The sequence below is a fragment of the Hypomesus transpacificus genome, chromosome 4 (assembly GCF_021917145.1).
Source record: "Hypomesus transpacificus isolate Combined female chromosome 4, fHypTra1, whole genome shotgun sequence".
Classification (NCBI taxonomy): domain Eukaryota; kingdom Metazoa; phylum Chordata; class Actinopteri; order Osmeriformes; family Osmeridae; genus Hypomesus; species Hypomesus transpacificus.
The window spans coordinates 6,420,791-6,434,779 of NC_061063.1; the positions used below are offsets into that span (position 1 = coordinate 6,420,791).

The window sequence follows — 13,989 nt, forward strand, 5'->3', positions numbered from 1 at the left end:
TAAACCAAAATGGCCAGCTCATAGCTGCAAGAAAATTTGACGTGACGAAATTAAACTGTGCAAATGTTTTGATTTTAATTAGGGTTTTTTTCTATTTTCTAATAATTTCTGCCATACAATTAATACAAACTGAATATAAACAATACGGAAATAAACGAGACACAGTGGGGATCTTATCATGGGCAAAAAGTCAATTTTTATTAAAAATGTCCATATAACATTTATTAAAATCTATTAAAATTACTATTTTGATCCACTTTCATTTGGGTCCAGAAAGGTCAGGGGATCCAGGTCCCAAAGTTGAAAATAAATACATCATTGAGTGACGCTGCAGGGTCCTATCATTATATCTTCCTCACTACCATCTTTCCCTTTTTGTGTTTTCCTCTCCCTGCGCTTCTCAGTCATCACAGTGAACCAGATAAAAGTAGGGATGCACATGTCGTTCAGCACAGAACACAGCAGGAATACATGTTGCGGATGCCCTGGAGTAAAATAAGCCTATTAGGGATTGTACATGTACAGGTTTGTTGAAAGCTGTCAGGGACAGCAGGACAAATACTACATTGTTTATGTCCTCATATGTGATGCGTACCATAAAAACATATCTCTGCAAGAGTCCCACTGTAGTGTTTGTTGCAGATGCACATATGAACTTGTAACAAATTACTATTTTTGCCTTTTGCAATGTTTGCTTTTTCTTTGTGTGTGTATGCCCGTGTGACAAAAGGTACATTTATGTGTGTGTGTTAAATATAAACTTAAATGATGAAAAACATCAAGTATCGCATATGTGTAGCATTAAACAGGGGTCTGATAAACTCCCATATTTCCTTGAATAAAAAAAGAGCTTGGCTCCTACAATCTCTCTTCCTCTCCTCTCACTCACTCCATACATTACATTCAGTCTCTAAACCTATCGGCGGGAGAATCTGTTCTTGAAAGCTTTGATAGTTTTGGCCATCATAGGGGCAATTTCTGTAAGAAAGAAAGGCAAGAAAATGAACAGCAGAACAGGACACAAAATCTCAAAGGAAGTGTTTTCTTTTCTCTTTCTCAACACACAGCTTCCTTGATACTCACTTTTGACCTGTGTCTTGTCTTTCTGTGTGTTTGCACCCCCTCCACTAGACCCTGAGGAGCGGGAAGCCTGGGGGGGGCTGTAGTGGGATGAGGAGGAACTTGGGGGATCAGTAGAGTGAGAACTGTACAATACAGCAGGCCTGATCCTGAAACACAGAAGTACATCGGGGTAAAATACATTGCAGGTTAAACAGTGTTGAGCATGACAGGTGTTGAGGTGTGTCACGCCCCCATGAGGACTCACTTGATTGGGGCAGCTGCAGCAGTGGAGCTGGCTGTGGAGGAACTGGTGGTGCCAAATTTTTCCTGTCGCCGCCGGACATCCCGCGGCGGTTTGGCGACCGAGTTTACAAATGCCATCTTCACCGTTCGTCCTAAAGGGGAAGGCCAAGACAACAATCAATTAACATTCATTTATTATAGCAATCAGCAGCCCAAGTGCACAGAACACACAATTTGGATGCGTTCCGGTTTCAAACAAAACCACTGATTAAAATGCCACCTTTGGGTTTGTTGGCATGGGCGGAGCTGATGTTCTGCGTCAGCATCCGCAAGCGTTCCTCACGCTCATCGTGGAGGCGCAGGTACATCTCCCGCCAGGACTCGTATTCCTGGGGCGCCGCTCGTTTGAAGTCCCGCTTACAGTGACGCATCCACAACTCATCGGAGTCCTCCATGAAGCACTGAGAGAGAGAGAGAACAGAGAGAAATATACATATTATTTTGGATGCACTTCATGAAGCTTTCAACAGTATTCATGTATCATTCTGTTCAATATCCAATCCAAGGTGAGTTTGGGAGATATTCAACTGTTCAGTATAGATTGGCTCCCTGTGTGTCTCCGTGTGGCTCCGTGTGTCTCCCTGTGTGTGTGTGACTGTGAGTGTTACCTGATTGCACTCCTCTATGCGGTACAGCTGTTCAGGAGTACAACGCTCCAGGACTGGCTCCAGAATCTCAAAGGGCACTCCTCCCACCTCATCAATCGCTGGAGAAACAGAGGATGTCATTATGCAGTTATATACTGTGTGTGTGTGTGTGTGCCAACATTAAATACTTACAGTCTATGTTGTTTTGCAGCACTCTGATGCACTGGTCATACAGACTCATCATCTTGGGTAGATAAGCGGTCTTGGAGCCGGAGTAGACCACCATCTTAGAATTGAAACGTCTCCCAGTGAAGCCAGCATCCTCCTCGTCATTTGACACAGGAACTAAGTAAGGAGGAAGATCAATTTGGACCAAGTTATCAACCTGTGGGACTAAATGATGAAATAGCATCCCCCAAAACTAAAACTAAACTTGCAAAGGTTGCATACTGTAACTTCATAAAACTGAGCTGAGTGTCAAAGAGCGGGCCCACCTTTACGCCTCTGTGGGGACAGGGGTGTGAGGAGGTCGATGGAAGGAAGGGGTCGGTAGTTAGGCTTGATGGCCGGCAGAGTGATGTCTGGCAGGGCAGCCACAACCTCGACCACCTGGACATTCACAATGCAGCCAGAATCAAACTAGAGTCTTAACCCAGGAGCATCCCTGAGTGCTCGATTGACAAAGAGGACAACAACTGATTGTCAACAACTGATGAAGATAACAAGTATGTTCATACCTTTCGTCGTTTCTCTGGTACTGGGGTTAATGCCATTGGAGATGGGCTGGGCTCGGGCCTCTTACTGCGGGACCCATTGGCCTTGCTGGGTTTGGAGGAGGAGGAAGAGGAGGACACAGGGACTGGCGTCAGCGTCGAGGCGTGTGGTGGCCGGCTGCTACTAGGGGGCTTCTTCTTCTTCTTTGTTGGCGTAGGGGCGTCGTATGTGAGGAAGGACTCAAATGACATGGTCGGGGCGTCAAACTGCTCCTCGTTCTCCTCCTCTGCCACAAGTGGGTCCCTATGCTCCCGCGGTCTCCCTGGTTACACAGACATTTTATGGGATACTATAAATGGGGGCACAATCCATTTTTTACCTGAGTTATGCAATGGTAACATAGCGGTACAGAACACGAAGAGAATCTGAACACTTCATACTGTCACAGATTCACAGAGTCTCACAGAGATGGGAAATTACAATGACTCAGCAGTCCGGCCAACTCACCATCACTTCCTCCTTTCTTCTCCTTCCTGCTGTCATGTGGGGTGGAGTGGCGACTGTGCTTTGAGGCCTTGTGAGTGGGCTCGCAGGGCTGTGCCTCCCGCTCCACGCTTCGCTTTCTGCCTTCACTGCCGCCACCACCTCCTCCACTTCCACCTGCACCCATCTGAACATGACGATGTTGCCTCTCTTCGTCCCGATCGCCATGGGAACCGCCAGCATGGTGGTTCCTGCTCGTTTCTTTGTGAGGTTTAATGTGTCGTGTCTCTTTACGAGGAGGAGGGCTGGGCTCAAGCTCAGGGTCCTCTTCGGTAGGGCTCTCGTAGCCCTCGGACTGGTACCCCCCTCTCTGGCCCCCCCCATGGGATAGCTGAGGGGGGCTGTAATGGTGTCGGGTTGGAGATGGGGAATAGTTGGTGTTGTAGCCTCTCTCCTCCTCCTCCTCCTCTTCCTCCTCCTCTCCTTCATGAGGCGCCTGCTCTGGGGACGGATCGCGAGCTCGCTTGCGGCTCCCGTCACTTCCTATGTCACTGCGAGAATGGCCATGTGTCCGAGCTTCTTTGGTGTTGCTGGGTCTGTAAGGAAGAAGAGGATCATGTTAGCACTGAGGATAGACAGTTTACTTAATTATGCCGTTCATGTGTTGCCAACAGGATATTTTGGTATTTTGTGCTTCATTCCATACCACACTCCTATAGTTACTTGATCCAACATAAGGAGGTATCCTACCTGTCTGTAGCCTGTGGAACCAGTTTCTTCCATTTGGCCACCAGAGTTTTTGCTACCTCACCAGCCTGGTCATGTTTCCTCAGGGAATTCACAGTTTTTCCAACTCCAGTTTCCTGTATAAGCCCAAAAAATAAAATACATATACAATACAAAAAAGAAGGAGGCTTCATCTGCAATTCCACGTTTACTTGTCAGTCTAAACAACTGCAGATATGTAGCAATGTCTTCAGTTTGCAATGTGTTTAATAGTGTGCCTGAATTTAGTAAGTTGGTTGCGGCACACTTAGCACAATATACAAAATAACAATTTAGTTTACCTTAATTTGTACATTGAGAGTTGGAAATACCTTGAACAGAGGCTCAAAGCTCACATTGAAATGAACGACACAAGTTCAAAAACTACGGCACCACAATGCAATCATGGAATCATTACCATTGTCTCCATACCATTGACATTACATCCAGTACATATTGCTCCCAAGCATAAGAATCCCAATCTTACCACCAGGATATCCACAGTCATAGGAAGCTCCCCCAGTCTTCGGAGGGTCTTCATCAGCTGGAGGGGAGGATCATGTGTTATGAGCAGTGATTTCAAAATGTAGATGTAACAGAAAGTGATGAGCAACAACACAATAGTGCAGGAATAATTTCTCTCTGCGTGAAATATACAGTTTATCTCGGTTTAGAGCTGACACTGGTTCCGTTCACAAGCACAAAAACAACTTGGTTGTATACTATGACAAAACTGCACAAATATGAAGACTTGGTGGCCTGTGCACATAGCCAAAGCACATATCTCAGTAGGGGGTGCATAGTGCTTAAAATGTCATTCGTGCTCAATTCATAACAGTGTAAAACAATACACGGGTCTTAACATCTAAACGTCTCACTGACATGGCATCAGTGACATCAAGATTATCCGTTGTCGTGGCCTGTGTGATGAGCTCTAGGGCTACCCGTATCTGAAGGAGGGGGTCGTGTTTATTGTTGATCAACTGAGAAATGTAGGTTACTGCTACTTGGTGTAAAACGGCGATTGCTTTGTTCAATGCAACATTGTGAAATGCCCTAATTTCACCAGGCACGTAGCTTGATAGTTAGCATGAGTGTGAACAACACATTTTACATTACATAAACTTGGACGGATACATAGGCCCACTGTTCAGTCGACTGTGCGACAATATTAACCGAGGCCTAGGCTAGCTAGCTGCTGTTGATGTCACTCGGTCGTGCTTTTAGAATCGCTGTGGTTGTCATTTCTGCAACATTAGCTAGCTAGCGGACAGGCTGCACTGTCCACTGCCAACTTGGAATGAGAAGCTATAATGTTTCCATTATGTTGAGGAGATTGCTCAGGGGACTTGGCAGGTGATCACTGACTATGGCCGGGAATTTAAACTTCTGTTATAACAGTCGTCCTGCCATGTATATAAGCCACATTTCCGTGACGTGATCTTAAAAAAGCAGTAGCTATATTCACGAAACCACCTGCCACGCGACATACTTGGCCTGAAATCACCGTAACTAGTGAAGTCGCGAGCCGTTTCAAACATTTTTGTGTTGTTCCATCCCGGGCCGTTCGAATATTACCTTGCGAGAGTCCTGGTTCTCCAAGAGCCGAGACTGAAGTCTCTCCACCGCTTCCCGCAGCTCCTCCGCCATATTTATTACTGGTACCCTGTTCCCGGAAACTGCTTCATCTATGCAGGAATAGGTCTGCCCTTTTCTTGTCTACCTCTGCTTTAGCCTGCAATGGACATGGAGAATGACGGAACTACGTCACAGAACAGCTGACAAAGGATTATGTTTGTGACGAGAAGATTTATATTTAAGACAGCTGTCATCTTTTTTAGTTATAATAACATTAAAAGTCTTCATGAAATTTGTGTATGTATTGTATATGTAGTGTATTTGTTGTGTCAACTATGGTACTGTATGCAATTCATATGAAATCACACTCTTATATTTCAGAATATGAATGATCATGCTTTCATTGTTGCCATGGTTGGTTTTCAAGTAAAACAAACTCACACACAAAAACATGTGACCACAGATGGAAACAAACATTCAATGACAGAAAGTTGACCAAAGGATATTAGAACACAGCAACAGAGCAAATAGCGCCTCTCCTGTCTGCTTAGTGCAGTTCCAGCAGGAAGGGATAAGGTGATCAAAGAGCAGGCAAGCCTCATATGGATTATTTCTGGTGGGGGAGGGAAGGAGGGGTTTCTGTATTTGGTGCTGTAGGTGGAGACATGGATGTTGGAAATCAGGAATGGATTGGTGAGGACAGAGGGATGGGGGCAGGGGGTGGGTGTCACATTCATAGCCCTTGTTGGGACCCATGGCTTTTTCCAACACTAACCACCAAAGCACACTGACAGTCAGAGGACAGAGGGAGAGAGGGAGTGAGAAAGGAGGAAGAAAAGAGCGAAAGCAACCTGCAAGAGATAGATCAACAACACAGAAGGAAGCCAAGAGAGAGAAACTCAGAAAAGAAAAGGAAGAAAGAAGATTGAGAGCAGAAGTTAGCAAAGAGAGAGGTAAAGGATTGCCTGTGCTTTTCTTATTCTGCTTGTATGCCTGTTAGTCATCATGTCCGTTTTGTGAGAAAAGGACATGCAGATTTAATATTGATCTAAAAGAACATACAGAGCAAGTTTGCCATCAGAACGTTCATACATTCTTGGAAGCCTAGATAAAAATGTAAGCATAAAAACATCAGTATAAAGCATTCCCTAAGAGCTTTATATTACTTTGTTGTATGTTTGAAATATATGTAACATACATGCATTTAATACTAACATCAGCCAAGAGGATTTTAAAGCACAGAGCATTTCTGTCTGTGTAAACCATATTCACATGTCAATGTTCTTTCACATTTTGATTGTATACCTCTGCTGCAGAACAAACACACCAACACATACAGACACCTAACATGTCTTAATTTAAATCACCTAGACTGAGGAAAACTAAGACTGGAAATTAAGATTGGTAGTAGCCATTGGTATTCATGATGGTAGTGATAGTGCATGTGCCCTAGAAGTGGTCTTCTCTCTAGCCACCAGATCCCCCTCCCACACACACACACACACCCTAACACACACACACACACACACACACACACCATCTCCGTTTTGCAATGTATCTATTTATACTCTCAGGAGATAGGCAAAGGAATTTAGGGAGGGGAGGGGTGGATGCAGGATGTGTATACATGTGGGAGGGTGGACTGCTATGCAACGCTATGTGAAGGAGTTAAATCAACAATGGTAAACAACAGCAGCTGGTGGTGGAGCCCAGGAACACTGTTGTTCTCTTAAGCTGCAGGTTTGTTTGTCCACCACCTCGCCAACTCTCCAGACCTGTCACTTCCATTTACTTGCTTCAAATGGCATTCATCCCACCAAGCTCCCCCCAGCTCTCTATCCTTAAGGTTCTTCACTGCATGTGTTTGACATATTTCTCAAACAAAATTCTCTCAAATTGTCAGGTTATTTCTTTAGTATAAAAAAGCCACAACCCTTAGGTTATAAACCACTGACCACGCTGCAAATCCTGTGTATGGTTTTTTACATACATGCACCAGTTCTTTCTCCTCTGTGTCCCTATCCTTGTCCCTGAACTTGGGGTTTAAAATAGCCTCTCTCCATTGGACTGAGAATCTTGTGACAGGGCTTTTCCACACATGGACAGAGGCGACAGCAGCTGTTGTTGCTGTCACATGAGAAGAGATAGAGCTGACACTGGAGGTTGGAGGCTGTCGGGTGAGCGAGGGTTTTTTTACGGCCACCTAGTAGGATGTCTCAACATCCCAAACAGCGGAGAAACACCAACGACCACAAACCCCTAGTGCTAAGCGTTACTGACACTGCTTCGCTGGAAGCCAATGGAATGGCAGGGCAAAGTGATCATTCAGCACCCATGTGAAGACAGAAAAAAATGATGAGTAAAGCATCCCTGCCAGAAATGTAAACAAGTCGAGCAGAGACGCTGCATTATGTTTTCAAGAGCCTTGTCTTGTTAAATTCAGAAGAATATTTTGTGCTATAACTGACACCAGTAAGACCAGACCGTTAGTTATGTTCACGAAGAGCCTGCAGATAGGCCGTTGATGGCATTGTGTCTGGCAATGTGACCCCCTGATTCAGTCACATGATAACAACCTTGACATGGCACATTTGCCCTTAATAATCTCCCTGGCAGAATGTTGGCAAAGATACAGTTTTATCCCACACACTGATAACCATAGGCAGATAAAACTAGTTACATTACATGTTGTCCAGAAACACAACAACAGCACAACACACAACATTGAACTGGTGTCAAGTGAACCACATATCCCTCCGTCATAAACTGTAGGTGAGCTTTGAAGAGCTGTCTGAAAAGAAACAAGATCTCAGAGTGACTTACTCGCCAGCATCTCTCCACTGCGGCCTGGGCTGATCTAAACACACCATCCAAACACCTGAGCTGACATCTGCAGCTCTGGCTGAGCAAAGGAGAGATATTCTCTCTTTCAAGAATAGAAGTTCTGAGTGATGGGAGAAACCTCAGCCAGCTTGTCATTTACCAAAGTCACCTTTGGCTTCCAGAATGTTCTAGACTCTTACCAGACAGTCTAGAACAGTTCCTCAGCAGAGTGAAACACAGTTTGAACACATTGACACATACAGTGCACAAAACACATGTTCACTAATATTTCAGTCTTTGGTCAAGTATTGCAATAAAGATTAACAAAGGCTGTGAAAAGGAGACAAGACATCTACTAGAGGCTGGATATTCAGAGGAAAACCAACTGTAAGACATACACTCAATGTTTGTCAGCAAAAACTGATACAAAATAAATGAAATTGAGGTGCAGAATCAATTTTCTTGGAGATTCTCTTGAGGGTGTTATGGAAAGGGGGGGGGAGGTTCAAGCAACAGAGCACATGGTATGTTGACTGTGTCATTGTATTTTTAGAAGGTGACTTGAGTTGCCTTGTGTGTCTGATAGTTAGTGAAATTGGAATGTTTTTAGCAGAGGTAGAAGTGTGCAATGTAAAGGAAGCATTAAATGAACCAGTTTGACAATGTTTGGAAGCGTTCAATCAATGTTTGGTATGTCATTACCAATGGTCAATGGTAAACACTGCTTGTGTGTAAGCATGTGTGTGTGTGTGTGTATATATACCAGCGCATGTATGTATGTCTGCTATGAAGCTTAAATCTGACCCTGACACTCCATTTGTTTAAGGGAACTCCCTCTATCACCAGACACATGCACATGTCAATCATACCCCTGGCCCCCGTCTTATTCAGGTTCTGTGAGTGAAAAAGAAACAAATAAAAGAGTACCGATTAGTGGAAAAACATAAAATGGGCCTCTTTGATTTAGCTATGAAATCTGTTATAAGAAACAAGGCTACACTTCAACACACTTTGAATTATCTCCGACCTTAGACTGTAATACTAACGTGTTTATTTTCTTTTTTCAGGTGCTGTGTGCTGCTGGATTGAAACTGACGACACACCTGTGTTTAACACCAACATTACTGTTTGTCTCCTACCCCTAACACTGTCAGTGTGGGAACTTGTCCTGATTTGGGTTAGTCAGCACGTAAGTCAGTGTGCTTGTCCAAAATTAAGTTAGGTTGAGAGAAACCTGTTGATTCCGAAGACGTTAAAAGTAACCAGTTAGGGTAAACCTCAACATCATGGCCCCTAAGAAGAAGGCTGTGCGTCAAAAGAAGATGACCCTGGAGACTGCCCAGCTGGAGGTGAGCAGTGCCGAGGTGGTGGTTGTGGAGGGCATGAAGAAGATTGAGCAGGTGGCCGCTTTGGACATCGCCCAGATCAACCTCAAGTACATCCCCCTGCCTCCGCCCATCATCAAGCCCGGGGAGAAGGGCTTGGGCCTGGGCAGTGAGCTGACCCGTCCCCTGCACGGGAACGCACTCCTGGAGGAGCTGAGTAAGATGAGGCAGGAAAGATTCCTGACTGACCTGGAGCTGGCCTGTAAGACCAAGGCCTTTGACGTCCACAAGCTGGTCATCTCCTCCATCAGCCAGTACTTCAGAGAGATCCTGGCCAAGGACCCTGGCATGAAGCGTCTGGAGCTGCCTTCTCTCTCCCCACTTGGTAGGTCTTAACCTATAATGTACCCTCCAGGTGTCAGCCATCTTTAGGTAGGCCTTGTGCTCATCATTTTGGACTAAAATATTGTTACTTAGGGTTATTTATAGACACATACTGTACCTGGGTAACACCATATTTGGGGGTGGGATGATTAGTGTTACTGTGTAGTGTTCACCCGTGTGCTCCATCCTCCATCCCCAGGCCTGGCCAACGTGATCACCTTCGCTTACTTGGGCCGTGTCCACATGTCCCTGTACACCATCGGCTGCACTGTCTCCGCCGCCGCCTCGCTGCAGATCCCACAGCTGCTCAAGATGTGTATGGACTTCCTGCTGGCCGAGCTCAACGTGCAGACCTGTGTCTACATCTGGAACATGGCCGCTGCCTACGGGCTGCTACCGGTCCGGGACGCCTCTCGCCGCTTCATCCTGGAGAACTTCGTTCAGTTCTCAGAGACCGTGCTCTTCCACCAGCTGACCCTGGAGCAGATCTCCGCCTTCCTCCAGGACGACGGCCTCATCCTGCCCTCCGAGATCACAGCCTTCCAGGTCAGATGTCAACTCAGCTAACCATAGCATCTACATACTGGTTAACTGTCAATGAAATGTTGACCAAGCGCAAACATCCACAGTTTAGATCGGCTTATCTTACACCTGTTTAATGTTGCTAGGCTACAGATCCACATTCCTTGGTTGTGTTTGACCATCTCTCATGATCTCCTTTGCTACTGTATCCTACTGCCCATAGAAGCTCATCTAGGACCAGCTGGACCTGTGAACTAAACCACTGGCTATTTTCAGTCAAACCTAAAAACAGGCTTTTGGCCATCTGTTCAGGCTGTGACAAACATAGATCAACTCAGTACCATCCTCACCCTTTTCAGATCTGAAGAGAACCTCCCATCCTTGAATACAGTATCACACAACTATAAATACACAAGTTTAGACTCACATAGGATGTTAAGGAGGAGGAACTTAAGTATTTATAAATCACACCAGATGTGATTTTAGCCCATCTAACTATGGCCGCCTTTCCTTTAAACTCTTGCCACAGTTGGCCATGAAGTGGCTGGACTTTGACCCTCAGCGCCAGCTGCACGCCACTGAGATCGTTTCCCACGTGCGTTTCGAGACGATCCCCGCCAGCGAGCTGGTGAGCCAGGTGCAGCCTGTGGCCCGGATGATGATGGACTCTCAGTGTCACCGCCTGCTTGTGGACGCCATGAACTACCACCTGCTGCCCTACCAGCAGAACACGCTGCAGTCCCGCCGCACTCAGGTCCGTGGCGCCCAGACGACCCTGGTGACCGTTGGGGGGCGCCCCGCCGTCACAGAACGCGCACTCAGCCGAGAGGTGAGCCATTTGAAGTGTACTTTGTCACTGTGTGTTAGAGTTGGGAAAATATTTAGGGTCCATGTTGACTTTGATAACCAATGCTACACCCCAGGTACAATGGAGAGACCCCCGTGAGGGCGTGGCCACCTGGCGCCACCTGTCCCAGCTCCCCGCCAAGAGCTTCAACCAATGTGTGGCCGTGATGGACGGTTTCCTGTATGTAGCCGGAGGAGAGGACCAGAACGATGCTCGCAACCAGGCCAAGCACGCTGTCAGCACCCTGAGCAGGTGAGTGCACAAAGACATTCCAGTCATGAGGTCTAAAGGAGGTCTTCCGAGAGGTCTTCATGAGGTATTTTGTGTCCTAAAGGGACGGTTGACCACAAAATATGACAAGAGAAGATAATACACCTGTCTGTGCTTGTGCTCTCAAGGTATGACCCACGCTTCAACACCTGGCTGCACCTGACCAGCATGCGCCAGCGCCGCACTCACTTCAGCCTCGTGGCCACTGGCGGACGCCTATACGCCATCGGTGGCCGCAACGTGGAGGGCCTGCTGGCCACCACCGAAAGCTACCTGCCCTCTGCCAACGCCTGGCAGCTCCGCAGACCCATGGAGGTGCCACGCTGCTGCCACGCCAGCTCCGCCTTGCCCTCAGGCGACATCCTGGTGACGGGAGGCTACATCAACTGTGCCTACTCTCGCTCCGTGGCCTGCTACAACATTAAGACCGACACCTGGAGCGAGGCGGCGGCTCTGGACACCCCGCGCGGCTGGCACTGCTCCTCCATCCTCGGGGGGAAGGTGTACGTGGTGGGCGGCAGCCAGCTGGGGCCCGGCGGCGAGCGCGTGGACGTCCTGTCCATGGAGGTGTTCTCCCCGGAGAGTGGGGTGTGGAGCCACGCCGCCCCCCTGCCCATGGGGGTGAGCACGGCAGGTCTGTCGCCCCTCGGGGAGCAGCTGTACCTCCTGGGGGGATGGAACGAGGCCGAGAAGCGCTATAAGGCTGCGGTCCAGAAGTACAACCCCGCCACAGACAGCTGGTCAATGGCGGAGGATCTGCCCGAGCCGACAGTGGGCGTGTCCTGCTGTGCACTGGCCCTCCCACCTCGCCATACACCACGCAGGCAGCAGCACCGCAACATGCCGACTCATGAGGAAGGGCCGGTGCGGGAGATCACTGTAGCCCCACAGCCCACCATCGTCTAGGAGGGAGAGATGGAGAAGGAGAATGGAAGTGAGGAGAAAGGATGAGAGGAGGGTCGAGCAATGTGTGGAGGAAAGAAAGGTGACCAAGGTAGTTGAAAGAGGAAGATGAAGAGGAGGATGTCTTGCTTAACTCAAGTCGGTGTAATGGTGTAGATTTACAAAGTTAACTGGAAGGGCTGAATGTGGCTAATGTTAAGTTGAAAGTAAATCCATTTGTAGTTGGCTTTGTAACGAGTACTTATTGCAGTTATTGAGATGAAGTATGTTAGAACTGTGAGGAAATTATTGTGTATCAGTGTGTGTGTGTTTGTGTGTGTGTTTGTGTGTGCAAGAGTTTACATGTGTATCTAGGAATGTGTGTGCATACGTGTGTTTATAGGACCTACAGTATGGGCGTAGATATAAAAAATTGAGCCATTACATCTTTCAGCCATTACTGCAATAAGACTCATCCAAGTCACAACTTTTGTCATAAAGTGGTACAGTTATATATTCTAATATTAATAACATATGTAACATAATTCAATATTTATTTTTAGTTTTGTTTCATAACAAAAGCATAGAGTATTTATTAATGAAGTATGAGAAAGATGCGATAGTAACTACAGAGGGGTGGTAGGATAAGTGTGGATGACCACCTGTACCGGCCTGGGGAGGTTGTGGCACCATGCAGCCATAGGCATACCTACTGCTGTGCCAGATGTAACCACGCAGCTGTTAGCCAGTTATCTACTGTCCACTGCCAGTTCCCCGGTCCTGCCTGTAGGTCCCCTGACATGTCACAGCCCCGCCCAATCACAGCAAGAGATGGTGAACAGCAACATACCAGACTCAGAAAATAGCGATGATGTATGTAATGGTCCCTTCGAAAGTACTCCCAAGCATCTGACATTGCAGACGTGGTCAGGACTGAAGTAGATCTTTCAGGAATCCTGTTTTAGAAAGTTCAGTTATACTATTCTAAAAAGGGATTTGAAGCAAGGCCGTAATCATAAAACATATTGGGTGGGGGGGACACAGGCTGCTGTCTGAAATTATCATAAATAAAAATATCCCCCCCAATGTTGACTCCAAGGCTTGAAGCAGTCACTTCCAGACATCGCTCCCTTGTGATACCATCTTATGTTCTCCCTCCCTTCTGAAACCATCATATTATCTAACAGATACTATGAGGACTACTGAGGACATCTGCCTAATAGTTGTCTATGTATAGTCAATGAGGACTTAATTTGAATCCTCATTGGATGTTAATTAGGCTTATTTGAAAAATCACTGTATTGATGTCTCACTGAGGACATTATGCCTTGTGTTTTGATGTGTCTCTTGAGGTGCCAGTGGCATTGTGTATCTTTAAGGTTTCATTTAATAAAGACAATCTATCCAAATTTAATATATCCTTGGTTTCAATACACTTCATGTA

At 46.5% G+C, this 13,989-nt stretch overlaps 2 protein-coding genes across 3 annotated transcripts; one reads left to right on the plus strand and one right to left on the minus strand.

Annotated features, from left to right (window-relative positions):
• Positions 1 to 171: 171 nt before the first annotated feature.
• Positions 172 to 5,649, minus strand: eloa (elongin A). 2 transcript variants are annotated; one of them, XM_047019789.1, is made up of 12 exons: positions 5,493 to 5,649; positions 4,402 to 4,458; positions 3,900 to 4,012; positions 3,174 to 3,745; positions 2,690 to 2,988; positions 2,447 to 2,561; positions 2,145 to 2,297; positions 1,974 to 2,071; positions 1,586 to 1,766; positions 1,328 to 1,457; positions 1,080 to 1,229; positions 172 to 978 (listed from the first exon to the last, which is right to left on the minus strand). In XM_047019789.1, exons 1-12 carry the CDS (start codon positions 5,562 to 5,564, stop codon positions 882 to 884), a joined length of 2,037 nt encoding a protein of 678 aa, XP_046875745.1. In that variant the 5' UTR covers positions 5,565 to 5,649; the 3' UTR covers positions 172 to 881. The 2 variants fall into 2 exon arrangements, with proteins under 2 accessions (XP_046875745.1, XP_046875746.1); XM_047019790.1 differs by having other exon boundaries at positions 1,084 to 1,229; positions 5,493 to 5,648.
• A 591-nt stretch (positions 5,650 to 6,240) lies between these two features.
• Positions 6,241 to 13,959, plus strand: klhl43 (kelch-like family member 43). The gene is made up of 6 exons (XM_047019107.1): positions 6,241 to 6,445; positions 9,383 to 10,025; positions 10,224 to 10,570; positions 11,076 to 11,375; positions 11,470 to 11,645; positions 11,792 to 13,959. Exons 2-6 carry the CDS (start codon positions 9,602 to 9,604, stop codon positions 12,567 to 12,569), a joined length of 2,025 nt encoding a protein of 674 aa, XP_046875063.1. The 5' UTR covers positions 6,241 to 6,445; positions 9,383 to 9,601; the 3' UTR covers positions 12,570 to 13,959.
• The last annotated feature ends 30 nt before the right edge of the window (positions 13,960 to 13,989 follow it).